The following is an 18,634-nucleotide window of genomic DNA, read 5'->3' on the forward strand; positions in this document are numbered from 1 at the left end:
TTTTGCATTTATGAACTCCTTGTAGTCTTCTGTAAATTGTAGGGAGATTAGAGTGGTATTCACTTGATGAAAAAAAACACATGTATTTGATATCTCCAGTAGAAAGTTTAAACTTATTCATTCTTGTAATAAAAAGATAAGGATATCTAAATTTTGTTACATTTACAGATCTCCTAGTGCAGATAAACCTGGAAAAGGGAAACCATCCAAGAAATCTCCCAGAAGCTCCAAAGAGAAAGTGGTTCTTGGAGTTGTGGAGAAGTATATATTATTTTTGTTAACTCTAAAAGTCAGTCCATATTATGAATTTTATTCTCAATCGATTTTCATACAGTATTTAATTTTGAAGGTTATTATATCTGAAGTTTGATACCATCTATTTTAATGAAATCAAATCAACTTAAGAATTCACTTGTAACTTCTATTCTTTGATGATGATTTAAAAGGGTAAACCAGAGAGACAAAAAGCCAAAAGGGAAAGATTTTTCAGAGAAGAGTTCCAAAGAAGGTGCCACATCAGACCCGGTATCCACCAAAGGAGCCAAGGTAAAGGAATTTTGAAGCAGTCAACATTGATAATGTACATGGAGTTTTGTTTCACTTTGTACAATGTGGGTTTTCTGGTTCTTGATAGCAATCCTGGATGCCAGAGGAGGCGAAATATCTGACCCTAGACGGATTCCTCCAGTATGTGATGGATTCTGCTAAACAAGACATCCGCACTGTGTGGAGGGCCATACTGGCATGTGGATTCGACATCCACTTTGAAAGGTTGGACTATAATATGAATTCATTATATGAAGTATGATTGAATGGCCATGCTTGAGGTCATGACAAAATACCTGTTTGTGATGTTTAGTTTTGTGTATAGTACATTTACAAGTCTATGCAGACTGTAACGCATGGTCTGATTTCTGATTGTCTCTCCCACACAGGTGTGCCTGTCTGGACATGAGCCAGGCCTCACACATGGCCAGTCAGTGGACCCCAGAGATGGATGCCGCCCTGGTCCTACACATCAACTCCTTGTCCCGCAAACTGGCCATCGCCACAGCACTGCTACACCCCCACGAAATCCAAATCTCAGAGGCAGTCCTCTCCAGTGAAAAGCTCAACTGTTTACAAGGTGAGTGAAAGGAAACTTAAAATGTTTACAAGGATGATGAAAGAAAAGTTTAACTGTTTTCCGATGACTGAATAAAAAGAGTTCCATTTGTATTTTTGAAATACAAAAATAGATGAATGAATTTATGTTTATAAACTTTTTATATTGTAATGTAAGTTAGGGGAGTGATATGAGTTGGTTTTTTTTTCAACAAGAAGATATTTATCTCCTTGTAGGTGTTCCACTGGAAAGCATCCGGTTACGGTTTGCTCTGCTTCAGTCCCTCAACAATACTCTGGAGACCTTCTACTTGCCCCTGGTGGATCTCCGTCCGGCTCAAATCTACAACCGGAGCACCGCAGCTCTACTGTCCATGCTCAGGGGGCTGGTGTTCTACGACACCAAGATAAACCTGATGAACCGGGTCCTCAATGCAACCGAACAAAGAAAACCGGATCAGGCAGCTCCAGAAATTACACTGGACCCTCTGGAGACCATTCTCAGTAAGAAATACATAGACAGACAATATCTTTTGGTATTTATGAGGATATAGCAGAATTCTAACTAAAGAGAAGTTTTTGGGGTCCTCAGTAAAATTCTTAGTAAATTTTCATTTAAAAAACCTCTTGATACAGCTAATGTATGGTTATAGTTTTGAGAAACGTATTTCTCTACTAAAATGTTATACTATACTGATTCAGAATAAGTGGCAAGTTTATTACTGTGATATATGTACATACTACATAATAAATAATTTCTCATATTAACAAAGTTTATATGTGTAATACATATGTACATGTATTCATAAAGACTAAAATATTAGTTAAAGTTTTAAAAAAATTTATTGTTGTAATTTAAGAACACAGAATTGAACCATTTATCTATTTTAAACAATCTTTTCAATTTATTAAAAAATGATGAACGCTGTGAATTTTATGGCATTGATTAAGTGTTTGTGTGTTTTGATGTTGCAGAGGTGGAGAAGAGCTGCCTGGCTACGTGGCTATGTCAGGCCTACAGACAGCTGCTGTCCATTCCATCGCGTCAGTTCTGTGTCAGACTGGCCAGTGGAGGTGATCCAACCTACGCCTTTAATGTCCGACTCACCGGAGAGGAAGTCCACGGAACTAGTACGTAAAACAACCAATGTATTTATGTAGCTGAAATCAGTTATTAAATGAGAGCATGCTTTGTTACCTATTTTGATAGGCTGTGATCTTCAATTTCAAAAGTTGATTAGTATATGTATTTCATGCAACTTTGAGCTGAGTTAAACAAAATGTGCAGATTATTGAAGATACATGCAACATGATCTTGTCATTTTTGATATATTGAGGATCACTGTAATTCTCAAGGTACAGTTTGCAAAGATCATGAATACTTACACAAAGGTTCAATTCACTTCTTTTCCTCTCTCGTAGGTGGCTCCTTCCGACAATTTCTGTGGCAAGCTGCGAAGGAAATCAGCGGTCCCTTGTTGCGACTTCTGATTCCCTGTAACAACTCGGACAAGAAGGGTCGCTACATCTTCCGACCTGGACCCATGTCTTTCTCCGAGGAAAGGCTTCTTCAGTTCTTTGGACAAGTAAGACAGCCTTATTGATTCTCAAAGTACTTTGGTCAGGTACATTGATTGAAAATATGTTGTCAAATTCAAATGGAATACTGTACATCCATGTGCAGTTGTGTACATACAATATAATTCTTATTACAATATGATTTTCAAAAAAAAGGAGGAAAGGAATTATGAATGAATTAAACTCTGAATTCAACAAATATTAAGCCTCTGTAGTACCTATGTTAACTCTGAAATTTTGAGGAACTCTAAATACATAACACTTATGGTCATCCTAAATTTCGTAACATTGGCTTATTATTATGAATAAGATGTTTGTGGCACCTGACATGTACATTGTATTTGAATTATATCTTAAAATTGAGTTGTTGTTTATCCCAGTTGCTAGGCATCACGATGCGAGCGGACATCCCGCTAGGACTGGACATGCTGGCCTGTGTGTGGAAGCTGTTGGTGGGGGCGGAGCTTGACCCGGTCACTGACCTCAAGGAGGCTGATCTACTGACTTACAATTACATCAAAAAGATAGAAATGGTAAGGTATCAGGAAAATCAGGAAAATCAGAAATGTTTCTTTTTACCCATAGTTATCACTATAACATTCAAGGTATTACATGATAATATGTTAATGTTTATCTCAAAATTTTCTCAAATAATTGCTTCCATGAACATGTACATGTACAATATTTGAAGTTTTTTTGTAATTTAAGATTTTTTTTGTTTAGAGTTATTTTATTGGGCAGTGAATAAAGTGTATACTTTTAAATGTTAATAGGTTTTATGAGTTACTTATGTTTTTCATGCACAGAAGTTGTTGACACATTGTAGATTCTGTATACACTTACATGTTTGGTAATTGTGTATGTTGTAGGTGGAAACGGAGTCGGAGTTGCAGGCCCTGTGTTCGGGGGTCTTCTCCCGCTTCGTATACTCCTCCCTGGCAGGAGAAGAGGTGGAACTCATCAACAAGGGGGGCACAGTGCAAGTCTGGTAAGTTTGGTTTAGTCTGTGCAAAGAATATCACCTACAGTTCCAAGAATACACATATGTTTTTATAGTTTTGGAGATGGATGTATTACCGGTATAACTGTAAACCGGTATGTTTTACATAAGAGTGGTTGTGCACAGTATTATGCTTAAAACTTGATCTGTATATATCAAAATCCTTAATGAAGTAAATTTTTATCCAAAGATACAATCAATAAAAATTTAAATTGTTTTGATTTATTAACGCATACAAATTTAAAAAAAATCACGTGTTAATCAGTTCATAAAGATGTATTCATGTATCTACAGGATACAAATTCTTACTGATAAGAAATAGTCCGAAATGTTAAAAGATAATAGAACATCAAGTTTGCTTGATAGCCAGATGATATATATAAACTATTATTATATGTATGTGTAGATGACTGTAAAATGCATGGACTCAATCTGATTTTCAGCTGGGAGAACAGACAGGAGTATGTGGACGCCATTAGAGGGCTGAGATTCCAGGAACTGTTGTGTGAAGACAGAGTTAGGGCAGTGCATTGTGGGATAGCATCCATCATTCCCTTTCAGCTCATGGCGCTGATGTCCCCATTAGACCTAGAAATCCGAACCAGTGGATTACCTGTGGTGGATCTTGATTTTCTCAAGGTACATGTATCTGTATATAAAGTGCTCTAGATAATGGAGTTTAAAGTTGAAATAAATAAGAATAAAGGAACTTTGGAACCCTTTATAGCTGAAGCATTGACTGAACACTATTATTTCTAAGAAGTGAATTTCATTTTTGCCGATTCATAATGTTCCGCGTTTTTGCTCTTCAGTAGGTTCATTTTGGGAAAGAAATTTGTAAATGCTAATGTTTAAATTTTACATATATGTATACCGGTATCTTAATTTATCATGTAGAAGATACGTTCCAATTCTGAATTGACCATGTAATTGTTTGATAGGCCCACACCATGTATCAGGTCGGACTGATGGAGACGGACCAACACATCCAATTCTTCTGGAACACCTTGAGTGGGTTGAGTCAGGAGGACTTGGGGAAGTTCATCAAGTTTGCTTGTAACCAGGAGAGGATCCCCCAGACCTGTCCCTGCAGGGACGGTAATGCCGACTCCATGCACGTTCCACCCTACCCCATGAAAATTGCCCCTCCTGATGGTGTGGGTGAGTATTTTGCTATTAAATGAGTAGGAATAAAGGGAAATTTTTAATCAAACATGTTCCTGGATTTAACCTTTGTGTTTTAACTTCATGTACAAGGGACAAAAGGGATTCTAAAGTTGCTTATTGGTATTTTCAATTGAATGGTTATGAATACCAGTAAGCGAAGTGTGAGCTTGTATGCTCCAATATATGCATACAGTATTTGAATATTACATAATTGCCAAACTTTCATTATAATGGAATATGAGATTCTGATTCGAGCTGTTTGATAATTACAGGGCAGCCAGATGAGCGCTACATCCGGGTGGAGACCTGTATGTTTATGATCAAACTCCCTCAGTACTCCAGTCAGGAGGTCATGACTCAGCAGTTAATGTATGCCATCAATTGCCGGGAGGACCCACTCAGTGGCTAGACACCTCCACCACTCAAAACCCTGGATCCTAATACAGACATTAACTATCAGTGGTTCTACACCCCACCACTCAAAACCTTGGATCCTAATATAGACATTAACTATCAGTGGTTCTACACCTCCACCACTCAAAACCCTGGATCCTATTAGATCTCATTATCATAAACATCAACTTTCAGTGGCTAGACAACTCCACCACTCAAATTCCTGGATCCTTTTATATCATGGATGTTGGTGGCTCCATATCTATAACACTCAAACCCTGGATCCTATTGTATCTTGTAATTATATTACCGTGGGTGATATTCCACACTTTTATCCCTCAAAACCTTAGCTGGATCCTATCAACTCAGACAAACATCAGATCGACTCATCATTATCCTCTCCATATGAAGGATTCTTAGTATTCCTACTATATTTATCAATTGTTCACTGTATGTGTGATGTTATGAAGAAATGAATACACCCATTTGTAGTGGTTTGTTTGATGTTTATGCTATAAATGTAGCCGTTAATATTGTTGATAGAGTTTCACTTGCACCGGTGTATTTTAATCGTTAAAGCATTTAACCAAATATTGTGTGTTATGGTGTTACATGCAGTGTGTGCTTTTAACATGATTGTGCTGTTATATTAGTGCTATGGAACGATGTAGTGTTAAAATGTGTGTTATCTTTCACAGGCTGTATAGATGTATTGAGGGCACAAACAAAGTATTTCTTTTTCTTCTTTTTCTTTTTTTTTCTAATGATTTTTCATTTAACATCCTTAACTTTTTTTTTCACTTTAAAGGCATAATTGTGTAAGAATAACCGGAGAGGGATGACGAAAGTGCTAATTGATTTGCAAAATGTGTATCGAAGCACTAGATGGTTGCAAGTTTGTATATACATCTCTATGTAACAAAATATATTTCTTTGTATATGGAAGTTGAGAGATAGTGGGAAGATATTTAACTATTGAAAGGTTTTTGTTTTAATATGTAGGTGTATATATTAAATTTATATCTACCAGCTAGGAGATGCAAAAAATAAACAACATATGCCATATTGTGCAGGTGTGATATTAGTGTGTATATATAGAAGTTTGTTAGACATTTGTAGTTTGTTGTCAGCTATTAATTCTACATATTTGTTTCATCTATGCCACAGAATTGCTCTAGTAGATCTCAATTTTTTTTTTTAAGTTTGTAAAAGCATTTACATACAGCTGTTTAAAAACTTTAAGTGAGTTTAGTCTGAATTTTGGAAATATAGAATATTTAAATCAAGCTGGTTTTAGCTGTGTATTGTGTCAATAATTAATCTTTTGAAGTCTACAAATAAATACAAGTACATATACAGTAATGTGGTTTCATCAAGAATTGTGGACATCAATTTTTGTGAATTGAGTAAAATTTCAATGTTTCACAAACTTGAGGAGTCTGAAACTTGAGTAAAACAATATCATTTATTGTCAAGATGTATGCTTTCATTTTGATAAGCATTGACTCAACAGTGAAATTCACATAAATTGGTGTTTAAAGATTTATGGTGAAACCACAATATGCACGTCAAAAAGGACTCCATTTGAATGGCTTGCTTGTGCATATTGTTTTGCAAAAGTGTTTCTTAAATTTCTTTTCAACACAAGTGGTACATGTAGGTGTCCTGAAAATGAGCAATTCCCTGCTCATTGAAGTAATTATTTTATCTATATGTGTCAGTACTACATCACATAAAATGTGTATGATTTTATTTATTTTGTTCTTTTATCTTACTGAAAATAAACTACAATTAATGTAACAAGTCTTTAGAGTTTTCTTGTGAAATTTCAAAATTGTTTTATCATTATTTGTTCTACTTTCCTCAATTCTAAATGCATGCAACTATGCAGTATTTGAAACAGAATATGCATGTATATAGAGATCAACATTCAGCTGCTTGGTCTATAATTCATTTGTGGAATATTCTTCAGCCAAACTTTTTGAATCATTCAGATCAAAGACTGGAAGAACATTGCTTTTATTACATCTTTGCCATCAAACGTTTTTAACCATGGCAATATTTCAAAATATTAAGAGAGCTTATTTAGTCAGGTTGGTGTTGGCAATGGGTCAAGGTCATTGAGAGTTCAAAGGTCAATTTTCTCCATAAGAAACTGTTGTCATAATGTACATGTTTTCAAAACACTTCTGTGTCAAGTAACAAGGGCCTTAAAAGTCATGCAAGACTCAACCCTTGTTAAGGATATGTAGTTATATGATCAAGCATTATGGAACCATTTCAATACGAGCTTGGACTTTAGGTTGTTGTGTCAAACAGCAATGAGACATAGGCCTTTCTATTTCATTGCTAGCCACTCAGCCATGGTTCTTTGAATCAACAAGACATGTCTGCAGGCTTTTGAGCGAAGACTACACAATCGGTGCTTATTTCGCTTGAAACCATGCAGCATCATTTTTAACTTGTTTTGACGCAAAATAGTTACGCAATACCGAAAGTCCATGGTCTTGTTAAAATGGTTCCAAACTGATGGAGGATAATGTGCTTCTCAAAGATAGGATCAACTTCACATGAAAGACAACAATACGAAAAGACAAAAATGGATACCAACAGGTCAACGGAATAACACGTGGAATCTTAAAAAACCTCAGTAAGCTACACACAAAAACAACCCCTCAAAGTCTACATGACTTATATTGTTTATTCTGCTGAATGATTGCCCATACACAAAACAGTATTAAGTGTAACAGGGAAAACAAATATTGTCACAAAATGTCACATTCAATATACATGTTGTAAAAAATGTCAGATCTCTATAAATAAAAATACCATTCGTTGTTTCAACAAATTAAAAAGTTTGTAAAAATTCTTGTAACTTGATATACCGGTATGTAAAATCAATACATGGATAGTCATACTCAAAGCTTATCCTTGAAATAATTAAATTGTTTGAAAAATTTCTGAATATCATATTTTTTCATTGGACGGATTCAATATCATTTTTTCATTTTATACATTAAGATACAATGCGCTTAAGAAAGGGAGTATTCCAGTAATTTAGACCCATTCAGAACCGACCGGACTGACTCCTGAATTCTGTTTGGAATACATGTATAAAAAATCTTATTCATACTTCATCCAGATTAATATGGATTGCTTTTGGGAAAGTGATATCACATATTCTTATCAAACAAAGACCTATAACAGCAAATTCTACAGCTCTAGTATAAAGGGGGTAGGTTACAATATAGTAGGCTAACTGTTCTTGTAATGTGACATCATTTATCATTACATGGACAACAACGAGATGTAAATAGAATGTTGAAATGGAAGGAATTCACATTAACTTAGCATAATGAAAAATGAAAATACAGTATAAAATATGAAAGTTTGGCAAGGCTCAAATAAATTTTTTTCCTTTCCATTTTTAGTAGTCCATACCAACAGCCTATGAAATAAAGAGTTACAAGTAATTAAGGAAGAAAACAACCGTTTTAAGTAAAGTCAAGGCATTTATAAATGCGTAGATAAAACTTAATTTCTACAATTTTGTCATATTCACAACACAGAAATAACATCTTTTTTATGAATTCTAATGAGTATCATAAAACATACTTCCTGCTGATAAAAATATAATCCAATTTCTTTCTGTAAGAAAAAAATAAAACCAATTTTTTCAAAAACTCTGAACATGTTTCAACACAGAAATCTCAGTTTAGGTGTTCAATTTAATGAAATATAGATATCACAAAATCCCAAAATATTATCTTAACTGCTTCTTATTCAGAGCTGCCAAAAAAATCACTTTCATCATCATCATCATCATCACTTTCATCATCACTTTCATCACCGTCATCATAATCACTTATATAACTAACACATACATGTACAGAGCTATGTTTTCTGTCACCCTGCACCTGAGTAACGTGAACAATTTGACTGCGTTTCTCGTGCCTACTAAAATCGGTGTCAGTGTCACCGTTTCCATGGTTATTTGGCTGTTGCCTAGCTCTATGATGATGACCCTTAGAATGAACTTTGAAATGCTGCAATGACATTTCTGTGCCATCTTCAATACATTCTACTTTTCTTGATTCTCTCTGGAAACAAATAAATGAAAATAAGTATTTAGTATAAATTACAGTGTTGTGATAGCATGGTAACAGTATATAGTAAACATGTAAACATATTGCCAATATAATAATAATCATGCATACTTTATTTTTCATGACATATTTCTTGACATTTTTTTAAGACATACAATTTACTTGTATGATAATTATCATAAATTTTAACAAATCAACATAAATTATTTTAACCATACATACCCTTTTTTTCATTGCATTACGGTCACTCAACTTTAATTAACATTTAAACATGCATTTAAATTAAACACGATCAATAAAGTGCAGAAGAGAAAGCAAGCTAGTGCATGCAGGGAGGAATGTGGTCATACAGCAAAACATGCATAAATATCACATAATGATGAATGATGGCCAAGTATGGAAGATAATGAAGTGATAAACGCCCATATTACGGTAATAAAAAGAATTGTGAAAATAAACACATACTCTCTTACAAAGAGCTCGCAAAAAATCTATAAATCCACAAAGTCCTGGGTAAGCCTGAAAGAGCGATTTATATCCTTTGAAATACATGTAATAGAGAAAAAGTTAAATTATATTCAATTCTGTACATGGAAAAGTTTGGGTTTAGAAGATCATGAAATGCATGTATTTGGAAAATAGTGTATCAATCTGCTAATAACTGCATGTGTCGAATAATTCCTAAAGAACTAACAGTCTATATCAGCTGACTGTTGTTACACAGGTATTCATGGGCAGTTAGCTACTTGGGATAAGCAAGTTTACAGGGATATCAATTCAAGCTGCTGGGTACAGTGCCTACAGTAAAACATCACTACTGTAATCCAGTGATGGCTGGTCCAATTTGATGTGCACAGCATAATGTTGACTAATTAAAATGTGATACCTTTTTCTAGTCCAGATCAAGTTGTAATTACTTTATCAATATCAAATGATTTATACATGTTATTCTTTGATAATGTAACACATGCAGATCAAATGAAGAATGATAAAAAAAGATGAATGTAACTCAAGTGTGTGTTCTTTCCTTATACATTGTATCTTAATTTAAATAAAGAAATGTGGATGACTATGTATCATTTACAACAATCCAAACTGAATTATATTTGAATGCGGCAACTTTCAGTCCTTAGAGTAGCCAGATTGACTGAAATCAATTCATTGTAAAGACTTTCAATCCCAACATACCTTTCTATTACAACAAGTATCCCAGAATTCCCTACAACTGTAATGGCAACAACTTCTTCCATGAATGTAGTCCTGTAAATCATGCATAGTTCAGGCTAGGTCGTTTTTTTTTTTAAAAACCTTTGATGTACTTTAAGTGCATGACTTTGAATTTTCAGAATTGCTCATCTAAATTTAAATTATGTTAGCCAATTGATTTTTCCTCAGTCTTCACATACCTGATAACAGGAAAAATTCCTCAGAAAGTCCTCACAATCAAAGAACTTTGATTCACTCTAGGTAATTGATGAATAAAGTAATCATTATCTTAATTTCTCAGGTCTAAAGTCATATAATGTCTCATATTAATAATATAAGTACATGTATGATTATCATACAAACAAAGTAAATACTGGGCTAATTATAATTTTGATATTAAGAATGCAAACTTGACTAGAACAGTGCCTCATATTTTCTCATGTCTTTTGCTCATTTAAGTAAGCCTCTTAGGTCAAAATCAGAAAATATATTTTATTTTAAAATTTTAGTATGGTAAATGTTTCTAAAATATATGCATGTACTTGTACACACATTATCACTAAGACTGGTATCCTGACCTTGACATAGAGGTAATAAGCTTATACTTTTAGAAATGTTTCCAAAACAAATTCTTGTCTCAATGTCCTAAACAAGATGATACTCAAAGATTTCTAAGAATTAAATTTTTTAATATCAAATTTTGGACTTGTACTATCCCATATACCTTTCAAACCCCTGGGAATCGGAGTTTTAATAGAAAAATATACCGTACAGCTTAGGTATGACAAAATGTTCAATGGTATATACCGTGTAAGCAAGTCCAGAGGATATTAATTGATACTCTCTTTTGTAAACAAGAGTACTTCATGCCTATTTAGTTTTAGATTTTAAAAATCTCAAAGTTTCTTAAAAAACAACAACAACAAAAAATATGCAAAAATTACAGAGAGAACACAGTAATCAGAACAAAGATAGACAATCAAATATCATACAGTTGGAAAATTCAGTGACAATTTTAATTCTGAACTTGTTTAATACCTCATCCAATCTTCTGCATAGTATCTGAAAGGTTATTGTTTTATCAAGCTAAACAAAACGAGATGCAAATACATTTAATCAATATACATGTACATGTATACACATGTATGGTAGTGTGGTAAAAAATCTGCAAAGATATTGGTAGTTAACCGATCCACAATCTTGAAACAAAAATGATTTCATGCAAAAGGAAGGTTTAGAAGAATTCTGCTGTTATCAATAATACAACAATTTGAGATTGCAAGAGGAAAAGTTCTGAAAACTCCCGTCTGATTTAAAATCTATAAATCAATCCTTGCATGCACATGACAAAGAAATATGCATGTATGATTTTTTGACAAAGAAATATGCATGCAGTGTCTAGAGATCCTTTAACAAAAATGAACAATAATTTATCATGCACATCATATGCAATTTCTTATATTTCTGTAAAGAAGGTGACCATCAACTGAAATTGCAATTCCATGTTTTTCCATGCAAAAAAGGAATGCGGTACCAGTGCCCATACATTAAAAGGAGAAGAAGGAAATTTAATCAATAAAGTGGTCAATGTGATTCACTTTTTTAAAGAAACCATTTCCTAGAACCGTTCATGCCACATACCACCAACCTACCAATTTACCAAACTTGGAGGAGATGAGGAAACGATGCTTGACTACAAGAAAAGAAAGGGGGGATGTTCCATATCAAAACAATACAGGAGAGCTCATCTCTACCACTGACAGTCATGCAAGATGCAATGGACATTCTCTAAACCTCAAGTGCCGGGAAAAAAAAAAATATTACCCCAGGATTTGAGTATACTCTTAGTCAACTGGTTTCATGGGTTGATTTCTCCATGTTACTTTTTTCGGATTGCGATTTCCAGTAGACGGAGTGGTGCTTGATGATTTAATGGATGATAAAGGCAACAACTGAGCTTTTGATGTGTTTTTTGGACACGGAACTTTTCTCCCTCTCCCTGGTAATGGTTCTACAGAGGTAGACTCTCCAATCTGATCTGGACTGGGTTTGGTCCTTTTCTTCCTTGGTCTCTTTCTGGGTGGAACTTCTTTCTCTGGATTTTCTTTGAAAGGAACTACCTTGTCTTTTTCATTAGAAAGTTTTTTTCTGTCCCTGATTCGTTTCCCTTTCACTTCTATGGAACCAGGCTCATCATTATCATGTACCACAACTTTTGAAACAGCATTTCTGCTGGAGATTGGTTTCAGCTTTGATTTTCTTGGACATTCATCCTGTGTCTGCATTTCCGTGACTTTTTCCACAGTTTCATCGAATGCTCTGTTTATATGCATCTGAGATGTTACTATGCCAGATGCATTAGAAGCTTGAAAAAGTTTTTCTTGAGCCATAACATTGCCTGAGGGAGAGAATGTATTTCTGATGGTGGTTTTTGAGGGGTCTGAACTTGTGGGCTGTTGGGTAAAGGAGGTCAGACTGGGTTGGCGAAGCTTTATTTCAATACAACAACAGCTGACTGCCTCACATTGTGGACAGGAAAAATTGCAATAGCAAGAATCACAAGAACCTGAGCTCTGCAAGATATAACAGTCAAAACCTATGTTTGAACAGCAACTTCAGTTTTCAATTGTTATTCAATAGTAGTATTTTTGTTGCACTAATGCATTCATTCTCTAACATTTTTTTCAATCAGATTGCTGATAAAACTTTATTTTTCCAATATGTTTGAAATCCTTGTTGAAATAAAACTAAAACTCTGCAATAGAATATGCACATAGTTCTGAAAAAGTAAAGAAATAAACAGTGAAAAGGATTATACAAAGATAGAGAGATACACAGTTAGTGTCATGATGCAGCAATACTTTCAAGTCATTAGTCTAAGAGTTAGTATATTACACTAATTGCAGACATGGTCCTGAAGTTTTAGGTCAATAATTCTTCAGCAAAGTTAGTTAAGATTAGAACAGATACTACTAGGCTACATAGATATACAACACTTACATGTTCTAGGATACTACTCTATAGTTTAGCAAAATAGTGAACTCTAGTAGTACAGAATCATGGCACAATTTGATATTTAAAGTAAAGTTCCATGCATTTTTATGCAGGCTTTATTTCTTTGATAAAATAAAGAACAGTTGAATTTTGGAACTGTTTGTCTTTTATGCTCAAAAGTACAAGTGACTAAAATTATATTCTGGGAGTAAAAAAAGACCTACATGCTGCTATCAAACTTAAATTGAACTAGTTTTCTCAGTTCATTTCCAAAGACTCTGAAAAAGTATGGATATGCAACCACACCCCCCAATGCAATCTATCAAAAAACACCAAAAAATTAATATCAATTGTTGCACCATGATTTTAAAGACTGAGTGGTGGAAAAAATAATATAAGACCAAGTGCTAGCTGTTAAAAAACGAAAGTAAGTACAAGACTTTGTACAGCTAGGTGACATGGTTAGTTTGTGCACACACCATACTTACTTCTAAACATAAACAACTAGGAAGTTCAAAGGTCAAGTTGGGTTGTTTTGTGATTGGAGGGTACCACATTGATTGCACCACTGGGACAGCAAAAAACAAATTGTTTTTCTTTTTAAATGCTTGTATTTAGAAATTTTCTTTACAATATACTTTAACATATAAATCACACACATCCACAATGCATATAACAACAGTTAATCTGAAAATCAAATTTGATATATAACACTGTTAATTCTATGTAACATGCCTATAACTCTTATGCCACAATAACAATAGGTACAAATTTTAGTATTTTTGAAGATTTCTAGTTTTGAGGCAGATGCATTTTATCATTCAAAAGTCTATGAAATTCAATCACCCTCTATGCAAAATACATGTACATCAATACAGAGATTTTGAAATCAGTTATGCCGATGAAACTACAGTACTGGCATTCAGTTTTGTAGTTATAACACCCCCAGCTAATTAAAGTTACATCTGTTATAAAAAAAAATTCTAATTCAGAAACTCTGATTGTCAATACATGATTTTTTCATTCATCTATTGAAGTTATTGTTTTATAAACCATATGCATACCAGTTACAGCTTAAACATATGTTTGTAATGGTTTCATACTACATGTAAATGTACATGTACTTACTTTTGTAAAACAGTTGTCTTCCCCTAAACAGCACTGGCATAATAAAACATCAACACAAGTAAGCTAAAAAAAAAGAACAATTATAACATTTCAAATATATGAAAAACTAAAATATCCTTAGCATCTTAATTCATCTTTTTATAAACATTCTGCCAGATTATAAATAAATGTTGTTAAAATTACTAGTATACGAGGGTTGTTCGGAAATTATTGAGACATTTACTTTAATTTCCTTGGGGGAAAAGATAAATCCTTGAAATTTCACCAAAACGTACACCAGGATAGAATTTATCAATGTAAAAAAATTATTGTCCATAGCATGATTAGATCATTCCTGGTAAGCTGACCAAATTGCCATCGCCCAGTGACCCGGCGCAACCGCAAACTTACCGCAACATCATTTTGACGCTTTTATTGATCCTATATTTTAAAACCTAACAAACAAAGGGAAATTAGAATTAATTCTTCATTTCTCATCTTTTGTTTACATTTCAAGATGTCAACATTCGCATATTCCCTCCATTCTTGATTTTTGTGGAAAAAATCTGGTCATTTCTAACTGAGAGTCAAATTACTGTAAAATGTCTCCTGCAGTGATTCTGTGTACATATTTTAGAACTGTTTACATCAGTTGATGTGTAAAAAGTACTTGATATTTAGTCACTTTGTCTGAATTCTAGCTAAACAATTAGTGAAATAAGACGATAAACTGAAGTTCTTTATCCCTTGCCATCGTATAGTTTTTGTTAAAGCAATTGGGTGGCATCAAAAGGTTTTTTTTCCGAAATTTTCATCAATTTGATGTATATTCGCTGCGCCACCTTGACGTCAAATTTCTATATACTGTCGTTTTCAAATTCCTATTGCTTGGTAAATATATCTGTACCATATCCGTATTTCAACTCAAACACTCGTGAAACTTGATCAAAAGTTAGTCACAATAAATAGCAAAATGAACATATATAATCTGATTTCTTTTAGTATAAGCTGTAAGTTTCCGGACACTTAGATAGACGATGTTTTAGTTTTCTTATTCTCCGAGTTTATGCTTGCGCCGGGTACTCCGACCACCGATTTGTTTATCTACTGTTGTAAACAAATTATTCAACATTTTTTAAATATTACTTTCTTTAGTTATTTGTCAAGGTTTCCTAATGTTCATGCCAATTTTCACCATAATTCGTCACTTAGAAATGGAAATATCCGTGTTGTCTCAATAATTTCCGAACAACCCTCGTAACTGGCTGCTCTCTCTTTCTGTCCATTATTTTATGGACTCTCTCTCTCTCTCTCTCTCCACCATTTTATGCATGAGAAGTCTATCACTTTCGCTTCGATCTGTCTCACGTCTATCGCTTTTAAATTCTACCACTTTTTTACAAAATCTGTTTTGTTGTTTTGATAAAGCCATCCTCTCTCTCAAGCAAACCTTTTTGTTTGGACAACATTTATCCAAACATCCAGTTACAGATGGGGCGGTACATCCAGACGCCTCTGAACAACTGATGCAGCACTGAGAACACTGCGGTGCGCCTTCCTTCCCACACAACCCACACTCCACATTTTGGCACTTTCCTTGTCTCTGTGAAGATGAATGTTATGTAAACTGTAAACTAAGCTTAAACTTTACATATAAAGCTGTTTTAACAAGAAAGAAGAGCTTGGACTTTCAGTCGGGATGTTACCCTCTAGTTTTCTCATCAAAACAAGCTGTCAAATATTGACCTTCTTTCTTCTAATTCACTAAAAAAAGCTCATCAATATTCTTATACTGTCAAAATTGCAAATCAGAAATTTGGGGTGGGTTTTTTTCTCCAAGATCTGCTTTGTTGAGTGAATTTGACAATGTTTCAGCTGAAATATACAGCCCTGGTCAGTGGATGAAGTTGGACAACTGTTGTTGCACTCATGTGTTTCTATCTATTAGTCAATGACAGGACAGTTAACCAAGAGAAAACCCTGCATGTGTTAAAAAATTGTAGTTCGACATGAACTGCCCAAAGTCCAAGCTCTTGTTTAAACGACTCTATATAAAATGTTCCTAAATAATTCTTGCTCATCTCATATTTAGTATGAACATTTGATTTAATATCAATTAAAAACTGAGCACAACAAATAAGTTAAAGACAAAAAAGTAAGAATTGATGGTAAAACATATGCAGAAAGAAAACAATGAGGGATCATAAATATTGAAGTACTAAAGGCTTACAACAAAAATTTGCCCCCTTGGCAAAATCCATTAGGAATAATGGCTGCCTTATTCTCAAAGTCTATTTACATCAATTGTAAATTGAGTTTTGCAGCCACTTTTTCTGATAGATAACAACTGTATTCTCTCTTTACAAATACATGATACGTACCATACATATATATCTGATTAACACAATTATGAAAATTAAAGAGGTGTATCCAAACACAGCAAGGCAGATGACTCCTGCCAATGGCAGCTCCGAAGAGGAAGAATTTCCCATAACTCAGACTACCTGAAATTAATAAATAGATGGCATATAATAAAACTAATTGTTTTAATACCTTTAAAGGCCGAACATTTTACAAACGCCCCCTTTTTTACCTGTACAAACTTCAAAATGATGCCGCTTGTCAATCAAGTTTGAAACAATAGCACCCAGTTTGATTGACGTGATCGTCCGAGCGTGATCCTGCCAGGTCCGCGGATTTCTGTTTACTAGCAATTAACAACGTTATCTTTGATATCTTCCGTCATAAATTAAAGGGGGGAACTGAAAATTCCTTTTAAACATTACCAGTATTAAAATTGATTATGAAAAATAATTATTCAGTGATTGAAAATACGCACAATTTATATTTGAATTATGTTGAATGTGTGTGACCTAATAAATTCCACGAAAATGCATGGACAGCTCCAAAACATAAAACATTTTCTTTTTACAACAAACTTACAATATGCTACTAAAGCTATATTTACTGGTAAGAAGTTGGTGCATGTAAACGTCACTCCATGGAAAACGAACTCCATTAATTGTCGACGTATAATGGCTGTCTTTACATTCTACATTCTTACTGATCGTATGGTTTTCTTATACTATTATAATTGTTAAAATTAACTTTTAAAACAATGTCATGTGCTAAACACAGTGTACTGAGTTATACTTTTATAGCAAAATTAATTTACTGCATTTTTTCAAGTGTGCTTTACACACGTGTGCTTAGAGAAAATTCGGACGACACATACCATTTCCGTATAAAATCGCTTCGTATGGTCATTAGAACAATAAGATATTTAAACTAAGACCAATTCTGACTAATTCTTTATTTCCTGTGTATTAATTTGCTTTCCTGTGTATAGCAATTAGCAGCGTTCACGACCACAGGTAGACTGCAAGCCCTGGAGGCTTTCACACCTCTAATAATTAAGCCCCGCCCTCACCTGAGATTTACCACCCGGTAAAAATGTTCGGCCTTTAAGCAAATTGCAATATAAATTGTACAAGATTTACTAAAATTCCACACTTTTCCGTTTTCAAAAAAAAAAATAATAACAAACTATATGTAAAATATCTCCGTAAAGAACATAAACATTTGTAAGAAATAAGCATATATTCATAGCACTACTAAATTCTTATTTGATATTAAACTAAAACTTTGAATGTTTCTATCTTTTTTTTTCTTTAGCTTTCAATGCCGAACAATTTGTCAAATTTGCACATCATGAACGCTTGATCTAATAACAAGAGGAAATTAGCATTGAAAGTGAAACTTAAAAATTTACATTTCAACTGGCATGTGTCATCTGAACGACATTTTACATCAAATCACAATAACTAGAGCAGACGGTAGCAAGACAGATCCTGCATCAGTTTAACCGGAAAACACTTTGATCACGTGATATCAACAATATCTCAAAGTAGTTTTAGTGTCGTAAACACGTCATAGTCATTGGAACGTTTTTACTGTGGCAATTTAAAATTGACACATT

The 18,634-nt window shown here is 33.9% G+C and overlaps 2 protein-coding genes across 10 annotated transcripts in view; one reads left to right on the forward strand and one right to left on the reverse strand.

Annotated features, from left to right (window-relative positions):
* LOC128190701 (probable E3 ubiquitin-protein ligase HECTD4) overlaps window positions 1-7,046 on the forward strand; it is a 39,420-nt gene extending 32,374 nt beyond the window's left edge. For all 3 annotated transcript variants that reach the window (XM_052862836.1, XM_052862838.1, XM_052862837.1), the window contains exons 56-67: window positions 169-261; window positions 447-546; window positions 635-771; window positions 936-1,126; window positions 1,342-1,608; window positions 2,080-2,235; window positions 2,527-2,690; window positions 3,063-3,215; window positions 3,552-3,670; window positions 4,126-4,321; window positions 4,624-4,843; window positions 5,122-7,046. In XM_052862836.1, the coding sequence (XP_052718796.1) occupies window positions 169-261; window positions 447-546; window positions 635-771; window positions 936-1,126; window positions 1,342-1,608; window positions 2,080-2,235; window positions 2,527-2,690; window positions 3,063-3,215; window positions 3,552-3,670; window positions 4,126-4,321; window positions 4,624-4,843; window positions 5,122-5,258 (1,933 nt within the window). In that variant the 3' untranslated portion in view covers window positions 5,259-7,046. The remainder of the gene's footprint in view (window positions 1-168; window positions 262-446; window positions 547-634; window positions 772-935; window positions 1,127-1,341; window positions 1,609-2,079; window positions 2,236-2,526; window positions 2,691-3,062; window positions 3,216-3,551; window positions 3,671-4,125; window positions 4,322-4,623; window positions 4,844-5,121) is intronic.
* A 1,696-nt stretch (window positions 7,047-8,742) lies between these two features.
* LOC128190702 (uncharacterized) lies at window positions 8,743-18,570 on the reverse strand. Of its 7 annotated transcripts, none has more exons than XR_008244376.1 (9): window positions 18,428-18,570; window positions 17,037-17,159; window positions 16,106-16,258; window positions 14,677-14,739; window positions 12,379-13,127; window positions 10,755-10,811; window positions 10,537-10,608; window positions 9,814-9,867; window positions 8,743-9,342 (listed from the first exon to the last, which is right to left on the reverse strand). XR_008244376.1 is itself a non-coding variant. In XM_052862840.1 (7 exons), the coding sequence occupies exons 2-7, from the start codon at window positions 14,714-14,716 to the stop codon at window positions 9,022-9,024; spliced, it is 624 nt and encodes a 207-aa protein (XP_052718800.1). In that variant the 5' UTR covers window positions 14,717-14,739; window positions 16,106-16,183; the 3' UTR covers window positions 8,743-9,021. The 7 variants fall into 7 exon arrangements, 2 of the variants coding, with proteins under 2 accessions (XP_052718800.1, XP_052718799.1); XR_008244377.1 differs by lacking the exon at window positions 9,814-9,867 and adding an exon at window positions 10,235-10,264; XR_008244379.1 differs by lacking the exon at window positions 9,814-9,867.
* Window positions 18,571-18,634: the final 64 nt, after the last annotated feature.

This window comes from Crassostrea angulata, chromosome 6 (genome assembly GCF_025612915.1).
Source record: "Crassostrea angulata isolate pt1a10 chromosome 6, ASM2561291v2, whole genome shotgun sequence".
Taxonomy (NCBI): domain Eukaryota; kingdom Metazoa; phylum Mollusca; class Bivalvia; order Ostreida; family Ostreidae; genus Magallana; species Magallana angulata.

Bases quoted from the DNA above. Each gene is read 5' to 3' on its own strand.
- LOC128190702 (XM_052862839.1), bottom strand. From the start codon at position 17,147: ATGGGAAATTCTTCCTCTTCGGAGCTGCCATTGGCAGGAGTCATCTGC. The intron at 16,259-17,036 runs GTACGTATCATG...TCATCTTCACAG, and splicing joins TAATCAGATATATATGTATG to AGACAAGGAAAGTGCCAAAA. The intron at 13,128-14,676 runs GTAAGTACATGT...TATATCTTGCAG, and splicing joins AAGACAACTGTTTTACAAAA to AGCTCAGGTTCTTGTGATTC.